At 42.2% G+C, this 26,456-nt stretch overlaps 2 protein-coding genes across 2 annotated transcripts; both read right to left on the bottom strand.

Annotated features, from left to right (window-relative positions):
* Positions 1 to 1,148: 1,148 nt before the first annotated feature.
* On the bottom strand, positions 1,149 to 22,156 carry LOC140535730 (uncharacterized). Its single transcript, XM_072657193.1, is given in 11 exon segments — positions 1,149 to 3,558; positions 4,765 to 4,811; positions 4,891 to 5,064; positions 14,338 to 14,511; positions 15,477 to 15,650; positions 15,883 to 16,056; positions 16,300 to 17,846; positions 17,848 to 18,397; positions 20,133 to 20,402; positions 20,719 to 20,802; positions 21,405 to 22,156. Coding segments are annotated over 10 exon segments (3,696 nt in total). The 5' UTR covers positions 20,766 to 20,802; positions 21,405 to 22,156; the 3' UTR covers positions 1,149 to 3,019.
* LOC140536232 (stonustoxin subunit beta-like) lies at positions 8,009 to 10,082 on the bottom strand (the record flags this gene model as incomplete). Its single annotated transcript, XM_072657956.1, has 2 exons — positions 8,009 to 9,869; positions 9,974 to 10,082. Coding segments are annotated over 2 exons (654 nt in total), but the record flags the coding sequence as incomplete, so codon positions are not given.
* Positions 22,157 to 26,456: the final 4,300 nt, after the last annotated feature.

Here is a 26,456-nt window from a genome sequence, read left to right as displayed (position 1 = left end):
CCCTTTAAAAGGGGCAGTTTAGCATGGCCCATTCACCTCCCGTGTGGCCAATACAGAGGAAAACCGAAGTACCTGGCAGAAACCTCCGCAAATGGAGAACCCCCCACAGACAGTGACCAGAGCGGCTTTCATTTAATTAAAAATTCTCTATGTGACACAATGTCTGGATATAACCAGCTGATTTATGTGTTTCCTACGAAGCAACACCTAATACATTCACGCAAATGTATAAACATTAAAGATAAACTGGTGGAGTTACGTATCCAAGGTAAACCACTGAGTCCAGTGAACTCTGCATTTGATTTTTTTACGATAGGAAATTTCCTCACAAGGGGGAGCTACTGAATCTGATGCTAATGACTTCAGCTGGAGTTGAGTTTTCATGCAGGACACAAACAAATGTGATGTGGCAATGAGACATGATTACAGCAACAGTGTTTCACAGCAAGCTGCGGAGCCAGCTAATGCAATACCATAAAAGGAAATAAAACCCTGTGAATGTGACTAATATGGTAGTGTACCTGTATAATGTGCAGTTTCCTTCATTTTGAGGTTCCTCTTAAATGTTTCATCATGGCTTCATCATGATGATAGCAAAAAAGTTCTGTTTCGTGTTAAATGAAGTGGACTTAACGTCTTGCTACATGTCTCAGGATGTCCTTTTAGTCATGACCTAGAACAGATAACAACAGATAACACCACTACCTGCCAGCGAGCTACTACAACATGTTGGAGACTGGGGTTCGATTCCCGGTCTGGGTGACTGTGCTGCACTACACCAATAAGGGTCCTTGGGCAAGACACCTAACACTAGGTTGGCCATAAAATGTAAATGTAAAATGAGTAATAACTGAATTAGGTTTGGTATAATTGGTACTATGGACTTCAATGGGAGTTTTATCCAATGTTAAATGCTGTCTTCTATGTATTTTAATAAGAGGCTTTGGCAACCATCCTCCAGCTACCAAAAGCTGTTGGGTAAATTACCACAGCATGACCAAGACAGTCCTGGAATGATGTGTAAAACTCCCAGTCCTTATAAATGACTGTTGTGAAAAGAGGGCCATGAGTCAAAGTTTAAGATTTCAATGATTTTTAAATTTCATTATATTCACCACCCAGAGAGAAAGAGGAAAATGAAACGACACTTTCTCAAAGCTGTTATATCTTTATTCAGATAATTCAGCTCTTTATTACCTTTATTACCTTTAGTACTTTCTACTTTTTTTTAATTTATCCCCTACCCTATTTATTGTTTAGTGTCATTTTCCTTTAGTTTAAGACCGTGTTCTGTGTTTCTTTGTTACTTGTCATGCGTGTTGCTCTCACCAAGACAAATTCCTTGTATGGGTAACATACTTGGTGAAATAAAGAGATTCTGATTCTGATAATTAAGTAAATATATGTAAATCAAAAGAATCACATGCATGACTTTTCTTCATGATTAAAATCAAAGATATCTATGATTAGTCAAAGCTTAATACTGATGATTAAACGGAAAATAGCATTTATCAATATGACTGCGTCAACAGCAACACATTAACACGTTGTGGTTCTTAAAGCATCCTTAAACGACCTTCAGCAGATCATCTCGGTCTCTTCCTTATCAGTCAACACCCTCCAAGGCCTTGTGAACTTGGCATTTTGACAGAGCTATACAGAGCTAAGTATATCAAACGTCACATATCCTTCTGAATTAAGTAATTATAAAAGGAATTAAAGGAAATACATTTGCAATCACAGCCTTCAGAATATTTGAACAAACAGAAAAGGATGTACAGTACAGAAATGTACCAGTGTGTTCATTTATACACTCAGTACTTTAGGCTTAGACCTTAGGCTGTAGACTTTGAACTGCAGAAACTTCAAACTGGACTTCAGACACCTTGGATTGTGTGCCTCTTCACTCTTCATCAGAAAAAAGAGAAGTTTGGAGCACTGAGCAACAGTCCAGTCCTTTTTCTCCTTAGCCAGAGTAAGACGCTTCTGACGCTGTTCAGGAGTGACTGGTATTAGGAAAGCAGCAGTTGTAGATCCTTTCCTGAAGACAACCATGCATGGTGGCTTGATGCACTGACACCAGCCTCAGTCCAAGTTCCTGAATCATCTTTTCTTGACAATCTTATCAAGGCTGTGGTCATCCCTGTTGCTCTGGCACCTTTCCCTACCACATTTCCCTTTCCAGTCAATTTCCCATTACTATGCTGGGATTCACTCCTCATGATTGTGATTGCGTATACTTAACTAATTTACACAAACTCCTAATGAAATGTTACTATAATGTTAGATACTGGATTTCTGATTTTTTTTAATGAGCTATATGCCAAACTGATAAAGAGTAAAACTTGAAATGTGTCATTTTACATGCAATTAAGATAATATTTCCACAGTATTCTAATTTTGAGATGCACTGGACTAATTTGTGAGATGCACTAGTACAGGGGTACTCAAATATGTATCCTAAAGATGTCCACTGGGTTTAAGGTCTATAGAGATACAAACAAGCTATATAAAAAAACAAAGCAGAAAGCTACAGTCTTCCATAAATCCAGAGCTACACTACATGGCTAAAAGTATTGGGACACCTGCGTCTTCATTGTTTCTTCCAAAATCAAGGCTATTAAAAATAAAGTTTATCCTGCTTGTGTTGGAGTAACTGTCTCTACTGTCCAGGCAGGAAAGGCTTTCTACTAGATTTCTTTAGATCAGATGTTGGATGATCATCACCCCACCTCATCCTCACCCTCAACTCCCCAGCTCATCCCAGAAGTATTAGATGGAGCACCATCTATCATTACAGAGAACACTGGAGAGAGAGAGGGGGGGGGGGGCTTTATACCCCTCTATCCCACACCTGGCGTTAGGAAGCATGGTGCCAATAGGTTCATCAATATTTATCTGCTCCAGAGAGTCCTATTCTATTGGCGGTATGTCTCTACAGGGACTGGACAAGCCTATGGAGTCCGCCTACTGAGTACCCCTGCACTAGTACATGACTAAGAAGTGTGTGAGGTGTTCGTTACTCCATCTCACACAGATACGCTGAGGCCAGGTCATAAAGAAGAATCCCAGCATAGAGGGGTTCAGTGAACGTGGTGCTGAATGTGTGTAAGTGTGTGAGAGTGTGAGTATCAGAGGAGACTCTGTAGAAGGACACAGTGCCGGCCGGACAGTCCACATACACTCCTACCCTCTTGCAGCCGGAGGAAGGGGTAGGGAGATCAGTGCTGTTATTGTTGTGACGAACAGTGTATCCTCTATCAGAGCAGAACAGAGTCCAGGACTTCTTGTTCAATCCAAACCGACAGTCGTAGCTGCCTCCCTTCCTGCCGATGGACTCATAAATCACACCTACTTCTATTTCACTGCCCCACTCAACCTCCCAGTAACAGTGTCCAGTCAGACGCTCTCTACTCATCACCTGCCCGTAACAATCAAACCTCTCTGGATTATCAGGATACGGCAAGTACGTCTCTCCATTCACCGCCTTCCTGTTCCCCTCACTCAGAATGAAACGTGGGAATGCTGTGTTTGGGTCCAGTGTGAGATCACAGGCGTCTGAATGCAGAGGAGAAACACATCCATGAGTTAGAGATACAATCAAACTACAGCAGATCCCAGCAATCTGGACTCACTTCAGAGGACTTGAAGATTGGCCCTGGACAGCCATGAAACTTTGACATCTGATATAGCTAACAAAATCGCTAACGTTAATACATCAATTTGGAAAAGGCAAGAGCAGCGCCAACTGTACTGACATGGAAATCAACAGCATTTTCCAGAAAGCCGCTAATATGGTCTACCTTCAAAGCCAAAGAAAACTGGGGAAAGAGAAGAGGTTGGATCATGAATGCAGATCTCTCTGAAAGGAACTAAGAAAACTGTCAAACCCAAAACACCAACAACCAGGGGATCCAGATCTGAGACAGAAATACTGAGAAACCCTACAACAGCCACCAGCAGGGGGCCTGGCCAGCACGGTAGGAAAGCTGGTGGAGAACTCCAAGAACTCCAAGCCCCAGAATCCCCAGCGGTAATCAAAGCTGACCAGACCCACCTGTGTGGCAGGTTATAAATACACCCAGCCAAACACACTTCCCCGTCGCACCTTTGTAGAGGGGCGAACGGTAACAGTGGGTCTAAGTCACAAACTGTGAAGGAAAGCAAGAGTTGAAAAAGAAGAGCTTATGTTTTGAACAGTGAAGAAAAGCAAGAGAAGAGCTTATGTTTTGAACAGTGAGGAAAAGCAAGAGAAGAGCTTATGTTTTGAACAGTGAGGAAAAGCAAGAGAAGAGCTTATGTTTTGAACTGTGAAGAAAAGCAAGAGTTGAAAAAGAAGAGCTTGTTTTGAACAGTGAGGAAAAGCAAGAGTTAAAAAAGAGAAGCTTATGTTTTGAACAGTGAAGAAAAGCAAGAGAAAAGCTTATGTTTTGAACAGTGAAGAAAAGCAAGAGAAAAGCTTATGTTTTGAACAGTGAAGAAAAGAAAGAGAAAAGCTTATGTTTTGAACAGTGAAGAAAAGCAAGAGAAAAGCTTATGTTTTGAACAGTGAAGAAAAGAAAGAGAAAAGCTTATGTTTTGAACAGTGAAGAAAAGAAAGAGAAAAGCTTATGTTTTGAACAGTGAAGAAAAGCAAGAGTTGAAAAAGAGCTTTTCTTTATTTATTGTTACTTACTTTGTCATTATTATTGCTTTTATTGTAATAGTTGTTAAGTTGTTAAATGTTTTAAGAGATTGTGTGTGTGTGTGTGTGTGTGTACTTACATTTCTTCAGTCCTGGTTTCATTCTGATGTTCTCTCCATATTCCACTCTAAACACAGTGAGAGATTTTCACTACAAACAATGTCACACACTCACACACACACTCCTCTAAACACAGTGGTCCGTACCTGAGTGTCTCCAGTGTGCAGTGTGGATCCTCCAGTCTAGCTGAGAGCAGCTTCTCTCCTGACTCTCCTGGGTGGTTGTAGGTCAGATCCAGTTCTTTCAGGTGAGAGGGGTTTGACCTCAGAGCTGCAGCCAGAGAGGAACAGCCTTCCTCTGTGACCATACAGCCAGACAATCTGCAGAGAGAGAGAAAGTGTGTTTATTTCATTTGGGTGTCGTCTCCAAATACAGACGGCAGTTTTTCCAGCTGGCTGTAATCTTTATCTCTTACCCTGTTTTCTTTTGCCAAATATCTTGATATTAAGGCAAGCATTGTACAGAGGAAAACTCTCAGAAACACTGAGATTTTATCGTCATGTTAAATGAAGGTGTGTCCACTAATTAGCATCACAGGTGTCTACAATCTTTTTAGTCAGTGGGCCTATATATAGGGCTACAGATAGTCACTGTGCTGTTTGATGACATTGTGTGTACCACACTCAACATGGACCAGAGGAAGAAAAAGACAAGCATGTTAAAGGTAAAGGTTATAAGACCATCTCCAAGCAGCTTGATGTTCCTGTGACTACAGTTGCACATATTATTTAGAAATTGAAGATCCATGGGACTGGATCACACCAGGAGACCAAGACTAAACGAACCAGTGAGCACTGCAAGTCTACCAGGTACAAGCGCCACTGCCAGCTGTGTTAATGTTATGGCTGACTGGTGTATAGCTCAGAGAGGTACTGCGAGTCAGAGGCAGGGGCAAAGTTGCCTAAGAGCACAATGAAGAAACCGAAAGGAACCGAGGAAGCGGGTTACCCACTTTAGGACAGGGGGTCCTCCTTCACTGCCGCAGGCGCTCATCTTCTTGCACACACAGCTGGACTCTGAAGATGCTGATCTGTGAACTGTGAGCAGTTCAGCCATTAAAGAGAAAACGTAAAACATAAAATGCCTGAAAAACAAACAAAACTAAAATACGGAAATAATGTAACTCTATTATATGATTTAGCCTCATGAGCCATTAGAATAGGAGATTTCAGAGATCTGTTATTGCTGCAATAATACAGTATTATCTCTACAGTTCCTCCATTTATTGACAATCTTATAAATATCAATATAAAAGAGAAACAGAATAAGTCTAATTAAAATAAATAAATAAATTAAATATATATATACACACACTAAAGTAAACGTCAAGTAAAAGAAAAACCAGTGTAAGGGTGGAGGAGGTGTTCACAAGCCTGAAGCCTTGAATTATATCAACCTTTTAATAAATATAATAAAAAAAAACATTAAAAACAAACTAATACACCATGTCTCATTTAGGCTGGTCAAAGTGCGCTACAGCAAATGAACACACCCTATTTTCTTTTTTATTGATGCAACTCCTGACCAACCTAAAACATCATAAAGTCATGTGATCTGAATTTGTGTAAATTACACAACTATGATAGAAAACACCTTTATTAGGAACTTCAGGACTTTACATTGTTGTTGGATTGAGAAAATAAAAGTAGACTTTTTTGGAGTTGACACAAATCAAGTTATAAAGCAAATACAGGTCAGCTTCTTGTTCCCTTCCAGCTGGTTGGTTAGCTGAGACCTTGGACTATACGTCTATACTCATTAAAAATAAACGTAGCATTAAAAAAAAGTTTTGTCCTTGTTTTAAGTTGAGTTTACAGATTTGCTGTACATTTTTAGACTTGTTACATTTAGATACACTGTTCTCCATCTGACCCCCCTCCCAGTGTTGATGGAGGACTAAGGTTCTAGAAATGTTACTGAAAGATGGAAATAATGAAACACTGTTATATGATTCAGTATTACTGGTAACCAAGACCGAATATGACAGATGATCAGTATTTTCACTGTTGTTATTATGAAATATAAAGTAGCACAAATACAAAACAAGCAATGTTGCATTGAAGCCCCCTGCTGGTTAAACAGCGCCACTGCATATGAACACGTTAAACATCAAAGCGTCAGAAATCAGACGAACTTCAGGACTGTGATCATTAAATATGAGTCTATGATCATATTTCAGCTTCAGTTTCCAGCATTACTGCACATTTACACCTGTTTACACAAACACCCTGAGACCCCACCCAGGTCTGATCTTTGTCTTCAAGTGTAATCCGACCCTGATCTGAGCTGAAAGAAGGGTTCTGTATGTGAGGAACCCTTAGAACCTGTTCTACCTTTCAGCTACAGGTGGATGTTCTACATTCTCCTTAGTTCTGAACTTACCGAGTGAATCCAGACGCTGCAGGAGCTTCTCTCCTTCTCTAATGGAGGAGGACGATCTTACTTTCGCTTTCTCCTCCCTGTCTCTTCCTGTCTCTGCCCCGCCTCCCTCTTTCTCTCAGAGCGAATAGACAGCGAGTGGGCGGAGCCACTGTCAGTCATTCACTAGTTCTAGCCAATAAAATCACAAATAACTGCATGGCATATTTGCATATTTGCATATTGATAAGGCTGAACGACTTCCCACCCAGCTGCGCAGGAGGAACACCAGCATCCACAGCTGCTCTGGACTGAGCTGATCTGAACAGGGTTAGAAGATTAACATCATCCCCACCTTCAGCTTCCTGTCCTTGTGGTGGTCCGTTACCACTTCCTGTCCATTAGCCGGACTCAACAACAGCAGTCATGTCCTCTCCAGATTATGTCCTGAGCTGAAGATCACTGCAGGAGTTCTCCCTCATCGTCAGATCAGAAGACTAATGAAGCTGATCAGATTTATTGGAAGGTCGGTGTGCATCAGGACCTGTGAGAGATGTGGGTCAGTCTGCTGTCCTCTTGATGTCTTCTAAACAGATGTCCCAAATCCCCCCCACCACCACCACTGTCCTCCACAGGCCTAAAAGCCTAAAGGCCAAAACAGCAGAACTGTGACGTTAGCATCGTCCTCTGAAAGGGGCTGGAGACGTGTCCTCAGGTTCTTCTAGAAGTTTCCCTCCTCTAATCTCACACGCTTAATTATGAGCATTTAGAAAATAGGCCGAAACATTAGAACCACCTGCAGAGCTGCTGCTGGTTCTCCACGTGCCACCAAAACAGCTTCCTCTGAAAGACCTCTGAAGGTGGAATCTGCAGGTATCTGGAACCAAGACACTGAAGAAGACTGGCTGATGTTTGTTTATTTGTTTATTTATTTATTTTTACATGATCAATTTAAGATTTTCAAGGTTAACTGAAGGTTATTGGATAAAATACAAAAGTACCAAATATTTAATAATTCAATATCTTAAAGACTGTAAAGCCACTGTATCCATTCTAAAGCACATGAGCATTTTCAGGAACTTCTAATACTGGTTAAAAGAGTTAAAACCTGCATGGAAGAGCTGGAGTAACAGATGACTGTATCATTATTAATAAATACAAATATTCATTTCTCATTAAAAGAGAGAGAGAGACACTGCTCAGCCTCCCGCTGGCACATCCCAGCAGACCCTGCAGGTCCTGTAAGTTGGGAGGAGGGGCATCCATCGCCTCAGTGAGCCTTGAGCTCCCATCACCCTGACTTGCTGGCTCACCGGTTGTCCTTCCTTGGAGCATTATTAATAGGTACTGACCACTGTATACCGGGAACACCCCACAAGACCTGATGCCTGATGTTTTGGAGATGTTCTGACCCAGTCGTCTATCTAGAACATCACAGCTTGGTTCTTGTCAAAGCGTCTCAGATTCTTACGCTGGTCCATTTTTCCTGGAGCACTGAATTACGGATGTAGGAGCATGTCCAGACTCTGGGAAGGGCTTGTTGATCAGAAGGTTCTCACATCTCAGTGATGACGGTGAGGACGAGGGTCTGTGTTTGAAGGAGGTTCACTGTTTTCCAGCAGAGTTTAGGATCAGAACCTCAGAGTTGAAACTGCTCGTTACAGTAATTAAATCCTGAGAGAACCAAGAGGCTATTTCAGGGGTTTTTAATGCACAGGTTCTTGATGGGAGTCTGCTGGGTTCTGATAAACAAGCTCCTGGCTTTATTTACAGCAGGGACCAAAACTAACTCTGTGCCCTTCGACTTCAGCCAAATCCCACAAAAACGCCTGATCATGAAAGGGTTTCTAATCATTTCAGATCCTGCAGGTTGTGGACTGGAGTGGTTCCTGCGTTCACAAGCCGTGGTCACTTCAGAATACACCAGAGTGGGAGATACTGGGAGAGATACTGGGAGAGACCCACATCGATCAGAGGAACCTAATCTACTGTAATAACAATGTTACCAAGACAAGGGGAAAAGGGGTCTCAGCTAACTCCTAAAGAAAGCCCAGTCTTCATGAAGGAAGGGAGCAGCCCTCACTCTGTCGTGTGACCCCCCCCCCCCACACACACACACACACAAAAACTGTATACGGGGGAAGTGTGTGAGAGCCTGATCAGTACTTTACACTCACACACACTCACACACACACACACACACACACACACAGTGTGTTATTCTATATCACACACACTGAGGACTCAGAATAAAGAGTAATCCCAGCATAGAGGGGTTCAGTGAATGTGGTGCTGAATGTGTGTAAGTGTGTGAGTGTGTGTAAGTGTGTGTGTGTGTGTGTATCAGAGGAGACTCTGTAGAAGGACACAGTGCCGGCCGGACAGTCCACATACACTCCTACCCTCCTGCAGCCGGAGGGAGGAGGGAGATCAGTTCTGTTATTATTGTGATAAACAGTGTATCTGTAATCAGAGCAGTTCAGAGTCCAGGACTTCTCATTTTCTCCAAACTCACAGTCTGAATCTCCTCCTTTTTTGCTTTTATAAGTCAGAGCTACTTCAGCTCCTCTCCCGCTCCACTCAGCCTCCCAGTAACAGCGTCCAGTCAGACTCTCTCTACTCATCACCTGCTGCCTCCACTTATCAAACCTCTCTGGATGATCAGGATACGACTGCAGCTCCTCTCCCCACACCACCTTCCTGTTCCCCTCACTCAGAGAGAGACGTCTGTCAGCTGTGTTTGGGTCCAGTGTGAGATCACAGCCGTCTGAACACAAGAAGAGACATTAGTGTGTGTGTGTGTGATAGAGAGGCAGAGATACAGTGTGTGTGTGTGTGTGTGTGTGTGTGTGTGTGTGTGTGTGAACTTACATTTCTTCAGTCCTGGTTTGATTCTGATCTTTCCTCCATGTTCCACTCTAAACACACACACACACACACACACACACACACACACACACACACACACAGCAGTGGATTGTTACAGTACATCACGGTTTCACAGCACCACAGGTTTAACCTGCTGCACCAGACAGAACCGGTACTGACCCGAGAGAAGACACACACTGTAATTGTACACTAGGTGGCGCCAGACACACACACACACCAGACCTAACCCTGTTTAACTCGTTACCGTGGTTATTTTTGCTTGGTGATTGAATATGAGGTTTCGGTACTGAACCGGTTTGTTAGCCTGTTAGCAAAGCTAGTGCTAATACCACACCCAGCTCCACTGCACTGTTCCAGTTAGCCCTGTACTGTTCTTTATAACCCACCTGTATCCACTTTCACTCCCTGTACTGTTCTTTATAACCCACCTGTATCCACTTTCACTCCCTGGACTGTTCTTTATAACCCACCTGTATCCACTTTCACTCCCTGTACTGTTCTTTATAACCCACCTGTATCCACTTTCACCTTTAATACTGTTCTTTATAACCCACCTGTATCCACTTTCACCTTTAATACTGTTCTTTATAACCCACCTGTATCCACTTTCACTCCCTGTACTGTTCTTTATAACCCACCTGTATCCACTTTCACTCCCTGTACTGTTCTTTATAACCCACCTGTATCCGCTTTCACTCCCTGTACTGTTCTTTATAACCCACCTGTATCCACTTTCACTCCCTGTACTGTTCTTTATAACCCACCTGTATCCGCTTTCTCTCCCTGTACTGTTCTTTATAACCCACCTGTATCCACTTTCACTCCCTGTACTGTTCTTTATAACCCACCTGTATCCACTTTCACCTTTAATACTGTTCTTTATAACCCACCTGTATCCACTTTCACTCCCTGTACTGTTCTTTATAACCCACCTATATCCACCTTCACTCCCTGTACTGTTCTTTATAACCCACCTGTATCCACTTTCACTCCCTGTACTGTTCTTTATAACCCACCTGTATCCACTTTCACTCCCTGTACTGTTCTTTATAACCCACCTGTATCCACTTTCTCTCCCTGTACTGTTCTTTATAACCCACCTGTATCCACTTTCACTCCCTGTACTGTTCTTTATAACCCACCTGTATCCACTTTCACCTTTAATACTGTTCTTTATAACCCACCTGTATCCACTTTCACTCCCTGTACTGTTCTTTATAACCCACCTGTATCCACTTTCACTCCCTGTACTGTTCTTTATAACCCACCTGTATCCACTTTCACTCCCTGTACTGTTCTTTATAACCCACCTGTATCCACTTTCACCTTTAATACTGTTCTTTATAACCCACCTGTATCCACTTTCACTCCCTGTACTGTTCTTTATAACCCACCTGTATCCACTTTCACCTTTAATACTGTTCTTTATAACCCACCTGTATCCACTTTCACTCCCTGTACTGTTCTTTATAACCCACCTGTATCCACTTTCACTCCCTGTACTGTTCTTTATAACCCACCTGTATCCACTTTCACCTTTAATACTGTTCTTTATAACCCACCTGTATCCACTTTCTCTCCCTGTACTGTTCTTTATAACCCACCTGTATCCACTTTCACTCCCTGTACTGTTCTTTATAACCCACCTGTATCCACTTTCACTCCCTGTACTGTTCTTTATAACCCACCTGTATCCACTTTCACTCCCTGTACTGTTCTTTATAACCCACCTGTATCCACTTTCACCTTTAATACTGTTCTTTATAACCCACCTGTATCCACTTTCTCTCCCTGTACTGTTCTTTATAACCCACCTGTATCCACTTTCACTCCCTGCTGTTCTTTATAACCCACCTGTATCCACTTTCACTCCCTGTACTGTTCTTTATAACCCACCTGTATCCACTTTCACCTTTAATACTGTTCTTTATAACCCACCTGTATCCACTTTCTCTCCCTGTACTGTTCTTTATAACCCACCTGTATCCACTTTCTCTCCCTGTACTGTTCTTTATAACCCACCTGTATCCACTTTCTCTCCCTGTACTGTTCTTTATAACCCACCTGTATCCACTTTCACTCCCTGTACTGTTCTTTATAACCCACCTGTATCCACTTTCACCTTTAATACTGTTCTTTATAACCCACCTGTATCCACTTTCTCTCCCTGTACTGTTCTTTATAACCCACCTGTATCCACTTTCTCTCCCTGTACTGTTCTTTATAACCCACCTGTATCCACTTTCTCTCCCTGTACTGTTCTTTATAACCCACCTGTATCCACTTTCTCTCCCTGTACTGTTCTTTATAACCCACCTGTATCCACTTTCACTCCCTGTACTGTTCTTTATAACCCACCTGTATCCACTTTCACCTTTAATACTGTTCTTTATAACCTACCTGTATCCACTTACTCTCCCTGTACTGTTCTTTATAACCCACCTGTATCCACTTTCACTCCCTGTACTGTTCTTTATAACCCACCTGTATCCACTTTCACTCCCTGTACTGTTCTTTATAACCCACCTGTATCCGCTTTCTCTCCCTGTACTGTTCTTTATAACCCACCTGTATCCACTTTCACTCCCTGTCCTGTTCTTTATAACCCACCTGTATCCACTTTCACTCCCTGTACTGTTCTTTATAACCCACCTGTATCCACTTTCACTCCCTGTACTGTTCTTTATAACCCACCTGTATCCACTTTCACTCTCTGTACTGTTCTTTATAACCCACCTGTATCCACTTTCACTCCCTGTACTGTTCTTTATAACCCACCTGTATTTGTTGTGTATATAGCTGTAATCCTCAGTGTGAACACATCAGTATAAAGTTCAGTAATATTCAGACATTTAGGATCTTGTTCTGATCTGTTTTCTCCTTTGGGGCCCAAATTTCACAAAGATCGTAGTTCAATGGCATCACATGAATCAATTTCGCCACCATTTAGGGTGATGGTAATGCTATGAATGTGTAATACCATTGTAATTGTTCACTTTCACATTTAGCTACACCATACACCACTGCACTGACCATTACTTTATAATTCATGCTGTTACATAAACAGTCAAACGTTGTATCTCTCTGTGTGTTTCCTCATTTACATTTTTTGTAGAAAACAATGAAGAGATTTTAAATAGTTTATGAAGTTTGAATTTCACAAAGAGTAAAATCAAAAATTAAGAAAACGTCAACTGTACAACTTTGCTACAAAAACCTTTCTATACATTTAAATATTATAAATATGTCCACTGAACCTGCCCCAGGCTTTAATAACTACCAGTGATCCTTCATTTCTGATTGTTTGTGGAAATTCCAGTATATTCACCCCTGGGAAATCTGTACAGTGGTCCTGAAGTAGTTTCTGAAGCAGTTACAGTTACAGTCCTACAACAAACTGTACAATTCAGAACAGACGTGATGTTTTTTCTGATATTAATTTAACTGTTTTTACAAAATAAACAAACACCATAAATCACAAAATCCCTGAATTTCATACTGAATATGCTTTAATACTGTTAGATCCTTCCGCCAAAAGTAGTTCCACAACAGTAAGTTACTGCTATTCAATGGTAAGAACTGCAAAACACCAGGGCCGACTAAGTGGAAGTGGGTTAAGGTACCTGAGCTTGTACGCAGTCCAAGATACTGCTGTTACTATAAGGTTCTCCTTCTGTGGTGCTGATAGAGCCACATAACCATCAGGTATCAGGTTTAGTCAGAGACGGTATAAATGAGGAGAGTGGACACTGGCTGAAATATGAATGGGAGTTCTCGTAATGCTCAATGTGGCGTCTGTTTACGGCGGAGTGATACAGTTTCAGTAAAAACAACGTAGTTCTCACAAATAGAGCACGTCAGGATCCTTCTCAACCAATCAGAATGTGATACAGCTTTAAAGTGAAACTGATACAGTGTGATCAAGCATTTGATTTGTTTATATAGTTAATATTATAATTTTGCTATTAATATAAAAATTACACTAAAATTAATAATTAATTACACTAAAAATCTGTAATAATCTATATTACAGAAAAAGAGGAAATAAAAGCAGTTTCACCTTTTATTTCCAGTAAACTTGATCACCTGATTGTAAAGCACCTTTTCTACCTTTTCTACCTAATCATGAGGTTCAGCTTTTAAATAAATGATGTTACTGGAGTAATCCGCACCCCCCACTCTGATGATGCACAGAAAGGGGGGATGGAAGTGAAATTCTTCCTCTGCAATGGTTTAATTATAAGATTGATTTATTCAGTATTTCAGTAATTCTGAATTTCTCTCTAAAACACACACACACACACACACACACACACACACACTCCTCTAAACACAGCGGTCCGTACCTGAGTGTCTCCAGTGTGCAGTGTGGATCCTTCAGTCTAGCTGAGAGCAGCTTCTCTCCTGACTCTCCTGGGTGGTTGTAGGTCAGATCCAGTTCTTTCAGGTGAGAGGGGTTTGACCTCAGAGCTGCAGCCAGAGAGGAACAGCCTTCCTCTGTGATCATACAGCCAGACAATCTGCAGAGAGAGAGAAAGTTAATGTTTGATGTGTCTGAGTATTCTCTCACTCTCGTCTTCTTCTCACTGAGTCTGTTTAACATCAACGATCCACAATGTCCAGAATCAGAGTCGTCCCACAGAGACGTCAGAAGTCTCACTCCACTGACTGCAGTTCCCTGCCTGGCCACCAGAGCTCTGTCTCACTGTAAAATTGACTTGTCTGGGCAACCTATCTAACTCCCACACCTGCATGACAGTCAGCCCCTCCTCAGCCACTCGCCTGAAACTCACTCCACACACCAACTCCCTGTGAAGCACTACCCGTTTACCCCGGCCTACTGAGTGCTCTGTTCCCAGTCACCCCAGTACTGAAGATCACCTGTGTCTGCTCTATAGTTCAGTATAGGAGCCCGGGCTTTAGTTCAGGCTAGCTGTGAGGTACTGGTTCCTATTCTGGGACGATACTGATCGTTATTTTCTGACTGTTTATCCTGTGAATGACTTTATATCCTTTATATCTTCTACCTTGTTTGTTGACTTGTTGTCTGTATGTTTTGTCTTGGGTTCAGACCTACTGCCTGGTTTTGTGACTACGAGTTTGCCTTTGACCATTTGGACGTGTTCCTTTCCTCCTTTATCATCTTTTGCCCTCCGGAAGCGATCCTGCCTGTTTTGTGACCACGAATCTGGACTATGATATTTTAATTAAAGCCTCTTTTTCATTTTCATCCTGCGAGCGTCTGATTCTGGGTGATGTTACACCCTGTCATGGACTGATCTTTGGCCACTGATATTTTGCTCTGCCTTTTTGACTGCATTGTAGTTTTTGCCCTAATATATAATATATAATATAATATATATATAATAAACCCAGCACATGGATCCATCTCGACTCCTTGAGTTTAAATTGTCACATTTGTTATTTATGAAATTTTAAAACTGTGAATGTAACAGTTTAATATTGATCATTCAGAAACTCTGACCTGAGAATCTGCAGTTTACAGTGTGAACTCTTCAGTCCAGCAGAGAGCAGCTCCACTCCTGAGTCCTGCAGGTCATTGTTACTGAGGTCCAGCTCTTTCAGGGAGGAGTTCTCCAGCTTTAAAACTGATCCCAGAGTTTCACACGTCTTCACTCCAAGCTTACATAAAGCTAGTCTATAAAGAAAGAACAAATTCAGCAGATATTACAATACAGTCAGAGGATGACTGTATGAGTAGTATACCAGTTTAAACAATACAACACGACTTTTGTACGTGTTTATATAAATGTGTTGTAACATATACAGAGTATAACACTACAATACATTTTTATTTTTTACATTTTCTTTTTGTTTACAGTTTCTGAGCATTCTCATTTATTCAGGAATTAATATACAGAAACTCTGACCTGAGAATCTGCAGGTTACAGTGTGAACTCTTCAGTCCAGCAGAGAGCAGCTCCACTCCTGAGTCCTGCAGGTCACTGTTACTGAGGTCCAGCTCTTTCAGGGAGGAGTTTTCTGATTGCAGAGCTGAGCAGACAGTTTCACAGTCTTTCATGGTGAGATAACAGTCAGACAGTCTATAAAGAAAGAGTAAACTCAGTTCAGAGTTCAGTTAAAACAGTTTTACAGAGCCTAGTGACGTATTAGCGGTTGTAGTTAGCAACATGTCGCTACTGTAATCGATTAACTCCACTAACATAAACATTATGATTCTACTTTGATTCTACATTTAAATATCCATTATTAAAAGCTTCAGTCTTAAGAAGGAAAAGTTTGATTAATCAGCAAATTCTGCATTTTTAATAAATTCAGATACTCACAGAGCCTTTCTGCACTTGTTCACAGCTGGAAGCAGTTTCATATACGCCGCTCTTGATGTGCTGTATTTCTTCAGGTCCAACTCGTCCAGCACCTCCTCTGAGGTTTGCAGCATGTAGGACAGAGCTACACACTCTGCAGCAGAGAGTTTCTTCTCTGAGCGTTTCTCTGAGTTTAGGAACTCCTGAATCTTCCTGGATAAATGCTGGTCCTTCATTTCAGTCAGACAGAGGAACAGGTTAACAGATCTGTCAGTAGGAAGATCTTCTTCTTCTTCCATTAGCTCTTTGATGTACTGCACTGTTTCACTGATGCTCTCTGAGCTGCTCTCTGTGTGGATCAGGAGGCCCTGTAGGACCTTCTGACTGGACTCCAGTGAGATGCCCAGCAGGAAACGGAGGAAAAGATCCAGGTGTCCGTTCTGACTCTCCAAGGCTTTATGCACTGCCCCCCTCAGGAGCTCATGCAGTGGAAAACTTTCAGGCCATCTTCTGGTCCTTGGATTAAAAACACTCAGTACCTTCATGTTTTTGCTCAAGTAGCAGTGAAACACATAGAAAGCAGCCAGGAACTCCTGAAAGCTCAGATGTACAAAGCTGTAGACCTTCCTCTGATAAAGCACACACTCCTCCCTAAAGATCTCAGTGCAGATCCCAGAGTACACCGAGGCCTCAGTGACATCAATACCGCTCTCTCTCAGGTCCTCTTCATAGAACATCACATTGCCCTTTATCAGCTGTTTGAAAGCCAGTTCAGCCAGTTTCAGAAGCAGGGTTCTGTTGGATCTCAGCAGTTCCACTGGATCCCTATCAGAGTTCTCCTCATACTTCTCCTTCTTCATGTTGGTCTGAGTGATCAGGAAGTGGGAGTACATCTCAGTCAGAGTTTTAGGGATTTCTGTGTTACTCTGTCTCATGATTCTCTGAAGAACAGTGGCTGAGATCCAGCAGAAGACGGGAATGTGGCACATGATGTGGAGGCTCCTCGCTGTCTTAATGTGGGAGATGATGTTCTGGGCTTGGTCTTGGTCTCTGATCCTCTTCCTGAAGTACTCCTCCTTCTGTGGGTCATTAAACCCCTGGATTTCTGTCACACGGCTGATGTACTGAGGAGGGATCTGATTGGCTGCTGCTGGTCGGGAGGTGATCCAGACGTGAGCAGAGGGCAGCAGCTCTCCTTTGATCAGGTTTGTCATCAACACCCCAACTGATGATGTCATGGTGATGTCAGACACTTTCTCACACTCTGAAAAGTTCAGTGGAATTCTGCTTTCATCCAGTCCATCAAAGATGAACACGACTTTGCACTGGTCATAGATCTTACAGTCCAGCTCTCTGAGCTCAGGATGGAAGGCACAGAGAAGTCCATGAAGACTGTATTGATGGTCTTTGATCAGGTTCAGCTCTCGGAATGGAAGCACAAACATGAAATCTACATCCTGATTGGCTTCTCCTTCAGCCCAGTCCAGAATGAACTTCTGCACAGAGACAGTTTTCCCAATGCCGGCAATTCCTTTAGTCAGCACAGTACGGATCTCTTCTGGTCCTTTAGCTTCTTTTCTTCTGGTTTTGTCTGAGACCATCAACCATCACAGCTCCTTTAGGATCTTCTGCAGGTTTAAAGATGTCTGAGCAGTTGATCGGAGTGTCTTCTGAGTATTTGCTGGGTGTTTTCTCCATCTGTAGAACCTCATGTTCTTCATTCACTCCTTCAGTCTCTCCCTCTATGATGTAGAGCTGTGTGTAAATCCTGTTCAGGAGGGTTCGAGTCTCTTCTGCTTTGATTCCCTCAAATAAGCTCTCGTACCTGTTCTTCATGCTGGCTCTGTGTCTCTGTGAGACTCTCTGCAGAACATCATCCACTGGTTGGTGGGAATCCTGCTTCATGGACTCCTCCACGTGTGGATGGAGAGCTGGACGGGTTTTAGACCTCTTTCTGCAACAGGGACAGACAAAGTCTCCTGACAGAGCAGTTCTGGTCCAGTAGCTGCTGATACACAGTCTGCAGAACCTGTGTCCACAGGTGATGGAGACTGGATCTGTCAGAAGCTGCTCACACACTCCACATCTGGACGTATCCTGGAGCAGATCCCTCCTCCCTCTGTTCAGAGAGACAAAATGTCAATGTGTGAAGTAGATGAAGATGAGGGACAGTGTGACAGAACTGATCTGTAAACACTAGGTGTTTCAGTAATGGCGTGTTTGTGGGTGATACAGGTGACACATAATTAAACAACACTGTAACACATAAAGAAACTTTCCACTGTCTCTAATTTCTCTTATTTATACTTTACTATTTATATGTGTTGAAAACATTTAACGTACATGAGGATCAAAAACCTGTATGTATGGCTACTGTGGCAATACTGTAGTAACACGAAAAACCATACAGCATCATTACGTTTACTACACAAGTGCTTCCAAATGCTAGCTTTCAGTGCAGAGGGTGTCGGTCAGAGTTCTTGTGCATTGTTTTCTAGCCTTTTATGTGCACGCCACAGACTGTCCGGTGTTGCACTTCAGAGTTCCTCCTTTTACGTTCCATCAACATAACGTCATCAATTAACATGTAAATCCATTCAGAATCTTCCATGCCTGCATCCCCAGCTGTCAATATGAACTCTTATGAAACACACTCATACACCATTAAAATAACTATTCATGTGGATTACATTGTTGGAAACTGGAAATGACTACACTGGAGAAAAACAATAATACTCCCAAGACATCATTGATAAATCAGTGTACGAAATCAAAGCTGGGTAGTGGGAGATACTGCAGATATGCTACAGTGTCTTTATTATACTGTATATGGTGGTGTTATCTCGTAAAATCTAATACATTGCAGCTAATTTTATAGAAAGTAATGAAACTGGGTTCAGCTCAGCTGTCATTAGAAGAGCACTCTTAAACATCAGCAGCGCTATAATGTGGATATCTGAAACAGCAGCAGCTCCTGCAGAAATAAAAGCATATATCATAGTAAAGAATAATGAACAGTGTGCCGTCTGCATTTCTAACAGTCTACGTAAACGTACGGATGGCAGTGGTCAAAAGCCCATCTGTACCAAGAGCTGAAGTCGGTTCTTGCTTTCTTGCACAGAAGGAAGAACCAGGAGAGGGACTGCGACTGCAGTTGAGTCTCAGCTCGTGTCTGAAGACAGTATCTGCCCCCCCCAATGGTCAGCTCTCCTAACCAACTACTGATTACTGACCTTTAACCTATGGATTTACAGCCCTGAGGAGAAGCCTGTACCCAGGGTCAGATCCTGTCGCAAATGCATGAACTCATCCACATACACACTTCAACACATTCATTAATATCCAACAGAGCCCTTCAAGCTTCAAGTACGGCTCGGCTCGACCCCCCAGCCCTTAAGATCCACTGAAGACAAGCATCCAGGCTTTTTTCTGTCCTGTCTCCAAAGTGGTGGAACGAACTTCCCCTGGGTTTCTGAACAGCAGGGTCTTCAAACACCGACTTCCAAGACCCACCTCTTCCAAGAGTACTTAGGTGTGTATGTTGAGCATTATGGTCTCCATACTGACTTCTGTATTTAGTAGTATCTAAGAAAAGGTATCTCTGCATCCTAGTCAGTACAAACTAGCTAAGGGTATCTGAGTAAAGACTGAAGCACTTTTGGAAGTCGCTCTGGAGAAAAGAATCTGCTAAATGCCGTAAATGTGAATGTACTGAGATCTTCTGTACAATCTAATGAAAATATTTTTGGGAGACACTGGTGGGGTTTTAATTTCTACACAACAGAACACAATAAATACAAATCTCTATTTGAGACAGGAGCTCATGCATATTCCTGTTATACTGTGTGTCTTACCTTGTGTCAATTCCACTTCCTCCATCACTGAAGAAAGGAGGTTGTCTAATTGAGTTGCTGCTCTTCATAGACACACAGCTGAGCTCTGGAGATTGTCCCCCATTACTGAAGAAAGGAGGTTGTCTAATTGAGTTGCTGCTCTTCATAGACACACAGCTGAGCTCTGGAGATTGTCCTCCATCACTGAAGAAAGGAGGTTGTCTAATTGAGTTGCTGCTCTTCATAGACACACAGCTGAGCTCTGGAGATTCTGCTCTGGAATTCATCCATCTGGTAACAAAATGTTGACAGTATATTAAGTCACAATGTCTGAAACTTTAACACATGATTCCTGAGTCATGAAGTGAAGCGTAGTGAAGTATAGAGGCTCTTGTATGAACCGGTACTGCTTTACAGGCACACTGATGGGTTCTGGAGGTTCTAGTCTGTTCACAATGAGAGCAGTTCATTTGTGATGAGTAAAGGTACTTTTTACCACACATGCTCTCACAAATGTGAGAAGTGGTAATGGCATATTCCCTATGATCATGTGCGATTACAGCAAAAACTCATAACTCAGGTTAAGGGCTGATGTAAAGTTACTCACTTTAAGTCAGAAGGTCTTCCTCCACTGCCTGACTTATGAGGCTCCATTGTGGAGGTGCTTCAGCTGGACACCAGAGACGCTGGTCTGGGTGAACATTTCAGACGTTAAAATATGAATAAGGATCTAAAAACATTCATTATTAGGATCCTAACATTACTGAAAGATGAAATAATGAAACAGTGTTATATGATTCATTAATACAGGTGATTATGGCAGGATATTACAAGTGATCATTATTACTGTTATCATTATTGAACATTAAGGATCAGGACTTAGAAACACTTCTCTAAAGAAGCACATTGCCTTGAGGTCCGATTGCTCCCCCTGCTGGTCAACATGAACATGAACTCGCTCACGTAACAGGAGAGTTTTTAATGACGCAGCTTCACATTAAACAGCAACGAGCTTAGAAATCAGACGAACTTCAGGACTGTGATCATTAAATATGAGTCTATGATCATATTTCAGCTTCAGTTTCCAGCATTACTGCACATTTACACCTGTTTACACAAACACCCTGTTCTCCAGGCCCGTCTCAGACCTCCATTTTGGAGACTTCCTCTTCAGGTGTAATCCGACCCTGATCTGAGCTGAAAGAAGGGTTCTGTATGTGAGGAACCCTTAGAACCTGTTCTACCTTTCAGCTACAGGTGGATGTTCTACATTCTCCTTAGTTCTGAACTTACCGAGTGAATCCAGACGCTGCAGGAGCTTCTCTCCTTCTCTAATGGAGGAGGACGATCTTACTTTCGGTTTCTCCTCCCTGCCTCACTTATTCCTCTTCTACCAGTTTGCTCCACCTCTTTATTTTCGAGTAGTGTGTGTGTGTGTGTGTGTGTGTGTGTGTGTGTGAGCTTTCCTGTTCTCACATGTAATGTATGTATTGACTTCATGAGGTGCAGATCACTGTAGGATTATAGGCTGATTGTCTTGTTTCATTAGCAGATCAAAAGATGAAATAAGTCATATTTATTGTAATCTCTGTGCAGATCTGAGGACCTGTATAGACTGTACACTGAATAACTGATCCTTCATTTTATGCTGCATTCAAACCCAAACCCAGACTAAACTACAAAATCACAAACACTATAAACGTACAATATCTAAACAATTATCTGAAACTTTACCTGACTGGTCCAAACCGGCCAGGCAGCGCTGCTAATACTCTGTCCACGAGTTTCATTTCCTACCCACACTACAATCTTTAACAGCTGTGTATTTCTGCGTACAGAAATAATGAAGTGTTCTTATAATGAACAATTTCAAATCTTCCTTTTATAGCTAAGATCTTGGAGAAAGCCCAGCAGACTGTTCTGATTTACTGCTTAATCTTAGTAGTTTCTCAGTTGCAACCGTGGAAAATCTTGGCATCATGGACTCTGATCTGTCCTATGCATATACAGACAATTTGGCTGGAATAGCCTTTCTTCCTTTCTGATATTTTATCCTTTTATGATGCAGAAAAAGTGGTTCATGGCTTTTGTTACATCAGGGTTAGTCTACTGCAGTGCTTTGTTGTCAGGCTGAAGGCTAAACCGGCTAAAAAAGCTGTACAAGAACATTAGATGTTCATTTGAAAACTTCTGACGCCTGCAATCTACCAGTGAGCTATAATGCTTTCAAGATAACCCTTCAGCTGCTGGGCAAAATAACTGCCATAAGTTCACAGTCACTGTGTAGGAGGCTACTCAGAGGCCAGTAGTGTAATATCACGTAAACATTAAGTCCAAGAAGGGCCGAGTAATGCGTCAGGCCTTCTTGTTGATAAGAGAGGGGAAAAAGTGCACAATGTAACTACATTATATATATATCTAATCTCTCACATGCTTTATCATGTGCACTTACAACAATGAGCATGAAAAATGAGCATTATGACCACCTGCCTGATACGTACCAACAAAACAGCTCCCTCTACAACACCTCTGCAGCATCTGGAACATTCACCAGGACTGGCTGACTGACTACATGTGGGGTACGGGGGAGAAGCTGCTCGTTTGTTAATTTATTCATGTATTTTTTGTGAAACCATTGCTTTATATTATCACTTTAAGATATAAATAGACATTTTTGAAAAGTGTGCCTCCACCAAACTACCATTTTAAACATCACATGTTAAAAAGGTCCTTCTTGGCGTTGACCATAGAGGTGGGCGGATCGATCCAAATATCGATAATATCGATACCAACGCTGGTATTGATATTGATCAATACTCGTGTAAAAAGATTGATACTCAAGCTTTTTTTCTCCCGCACGCACTGGATTCATCAAAGTCTACTCTCTGTCAGAGCTGCGCTCAGTGCACTGCCCGATTCCCCAAGAGCTGAGGAGATCACCAGGAGCCTGGCAGGAATGATAGTGAAGGACTGCAACCTCTCTCCATTGTGCAAGATGAGGGCTTTCAGGATTTTGTGAAGACCCTTGACCCGAGGTATAGAACTCCAAGTCGGAAATCTTTAATGGAGGGGAAACTGCCGGCTCTTCATACAGACTGCTCTTCCAAGGTTAGAAGGGCATTGAGTGAAGTGGATAATGTTGTACTGACAACTGACATGTGGACATCAAGAGCCACAGAAGGTTATTTAACGGCCACATCCCACATTATAAATGAGCAATGGCAGATGCAAGCATATGTACTCGAAACATGTGGTTTCCCCGGTCAACACACAGCTGACAATATTTGTTCCCAACTCACAAGAATTGTGGAAGAATGGGGCATAAAGGACAGGATTGTGGCAGTGGTCACAGATAATGGGGCCAACACGGTTGCTGCTGTGCGCAAGGCAGGTTGGGCACATTACCCATGTTTTGCTCACACCTTAAACTTGGTTGTAAAAGACGCACTCAAAGCTGTCCCAGACTTGGTTCAGATCCAGAAGAAAACAAGTGCAATTGTTTCTTTCTTCCACCACGGCACCACTGCTACATCCAAGCTCAAAGAACTTCAAAAGCAGCAGAAATTTCCTGAGCAAAAACTGCTTCAATCAGTCGAGACCAGGTGGAACTCAGTATTTTACATGTGGGAGAGACTGTCCGAGCAAAAAGATGCAGTTACCATGGTCCTCTGTCTGCTTGGCAAAAGCTCTCTTTGCTTGACTCAGGAAGAACGGTCTGAAATCAGTCTCTCCCTGAATGCACTAAGACCATTTGAGGAGGTAACCAGGGAAATATCGTCTGAAAAACATGTTTCCATTTCAAAAGTCATACCCCTTATGTCACTGCTTCAAAGAACCCGTCGTGCGTCTGAGCGAGGAGGCAGCAAGCTAGCTGCTGAGCTGTCGGCACAATGCCAACGCCGTCTCAGGACCACTGAAACTTTTTATGGTCTTGCCGTCAGCACTTACTTGGACATCAGGTTCAAAAACATGGGGTTCCCTGACTCATCAAATGTTGAGCCTGTAAAAGCTGGACTGATCACAGAGATGCAGACAATGAGTCAGACCTCAGCAGCACCTCCTTCAACTGCCTCCAGCTCTGCTCCAGCTCCTGCAGCTTCTACATCTGCAGCAAAAGGTGGGATTTGGGCAGAATTTGACTCGGAAGTCCGTTAGTCTCAGCACCATCGGAGAGCTGGCACTAATGCGCTAATTGAAATGCGCAGATACACAGAAGAAAGGCCTGTTACCAGGGACCAGGATCCACTACTGTGGTGGAGAAACAATGCACCAACAGTCCCCTGTCTGAGCAAACTGGCAAAGAGACATTTAGGGGTTGTTGCAACCTCAGTGCCGGCTGAGAGGCTTTTTTCAAAGGCAGGACAGCTACTGAGCATCAGGCCATGTGCACTGAAACCCAAAAATGTGAACATGATACTGTTCTTAAATAAAAACCTGTAATCCTTTGTTCTCAGCAGTGTAGCTGTGGGCCCTTAACATATTCTTTCTTTATTTATACTTTCTTTATTTCATTTTCACTTATTGTTTTTATTTTGTTTAAAGCCAGAAGTGCACTGAAGGGAAGAAATTCCTTATTCTTTGTATTATTTTATTGTATTTTTGACAGAATAAGTTTGAGACTGTTTACAGTATTTGTTGTGGTGTGTTACTTTTGTTGTATTGTGGTTTGTCAGCCCTCTACCTCTGGAGATTTTGTTTTAGGTTGTTTTTACCTCAAAAAAAGATTTATTTTCCTAATGTTAAGGCAAACTTTGTTTTGTTACTGTTGCATTGTTTCTAAACAAAAATGTTGATTGTTATAATAAAGTATTTAGTTGTCATATACAATGTTTTGCGAAATTCTTTCCTAGGTCTTTTGGATCCTTTGGATCTATGAAGCTTAAATATTAAAAAGTATCGGAATCGGCGATACTGGCCCTGTGTTTACTTGGTTTAGGATCGATACCAAAATTCCCGGTATCGCCCACCTCTGTTCTCCAGCGATGGCGTTATGAGGCTCCATAGTGGAGGTGCTCCTCCTCATTCCCACCCAGCTGGACTCTGAAGATGCTGGTCTGTGTGAACAGTTCAGCCATTAAAATATGAACAGGGTTTTCCATCATTATTAGAAGAACAGCTTCACTGAATCATGGGAATAATGCTACACATGTAATGTAACGGTGATACTGCCCATAAGCACAGGAGGACTGACCCTGCTGGTCAAACAGCGGTACTGCAGCTACACACGCTTTTCACAGCGGTGCAGAGTCTGAGCTCTGTCTGCTGACAAACTGCACGACTTATGTAGTTCTAACATATTTATAATGCTTTCACTCACTTTTTCATCTCCCACAACATTATTGCTTTATTCCACAGCTTCAAATACATGCAAATGGCCTGTTATGCAAATGAGGGAGAGGGCGTCACCCCCTCGACTTCTAGGACAGCCAATAGCTGCTTTCCTTGCTGAGGAACTGAGGCTGAACCTCCAGCAGTGATGTTGCTCAGAGCTCCTCCACAGTCCCACACACTCAGGACTCCTCATGATCAAACGTTGCCTGGACCAACCTTTCAAGAAGCGAGCAAACATCAGAAGACGTTTCTTCCTCTTAAACACACTGGAAGTCAAACACCCATTAAATCCAGTCAAAACTGAGCTCAGAACCCAGATAGCGAGGGGATGTTGAGCAGTTATTGATTATTGATCAGAGCCAGCATTGTTTGGTTGAGGTTGAAGTTGTGATCAATGGTAAAGGTCACATAAACGTTGCCTGCCGGTTTCTAACGTTGGCAGAATGACGCTGAATAAACACGCAGTTCAAGCTGAGCGGGAGATCACGTGACCGAGGAGCCGCGAAGCTAGCTAGCTCCGCTAACTCCCTCAGACCCAAACGGACGCTCACAGATAGCCGCTGCCTCTGAGCTACAACACTAAATGCTCCATTTCTGAGAGATTATTGATCATACAGATCAGTTCTGACTGAATATTGATCATTTTAAAGCTGTAGCTGAATGATTGAGTCATGTACTGAGGTAAAATACCTGGTTTGGACTGAAGATTGTAGCTAGCGGTGTAGCTAACAGTGTCTTCAGCTGCTAATAGAAATGCTGCTTCCTCTGAGGTCAAATAACAAACTTTATAAACATGTAAAAATGTTCAATTTCCTAAATTATTGATCATACAGATCAGTTCTGACTGAATATTGATCATTTTAAAGCTGTAACTGAATTCTCTTCACATTACTGAGGTAAAATACCTGGTTATGACTAAAACTAGAGAACTGTGTCTTCAGCTGCTAATAGAAATGCTGCTGCTTCTTCTTCTGAGGTAAAAAAACTTTATAAACATGTAAAAATGTTTGATTA

This window comes from Salminus brasiliensis, chromosome 15, assembly GCF_030463535.1.
Source record: "Salminus brasiliensis chromosome 15, fSalBra1.hap2, whole genome shotgun sequence".
Classification (NCBI taxonomy): domain Eukaryota; kingdom Metazoa; phylum Chordata; class Actinopteri; order Characiformes; family Bryconidae; genus Salminus; species Salminus brasiliensis.
The sequence above is the reverse complement of the archived record's forward strand: the minus strand, read 5'-3'. Positions and strand labels throughout refer to the sequence as shown.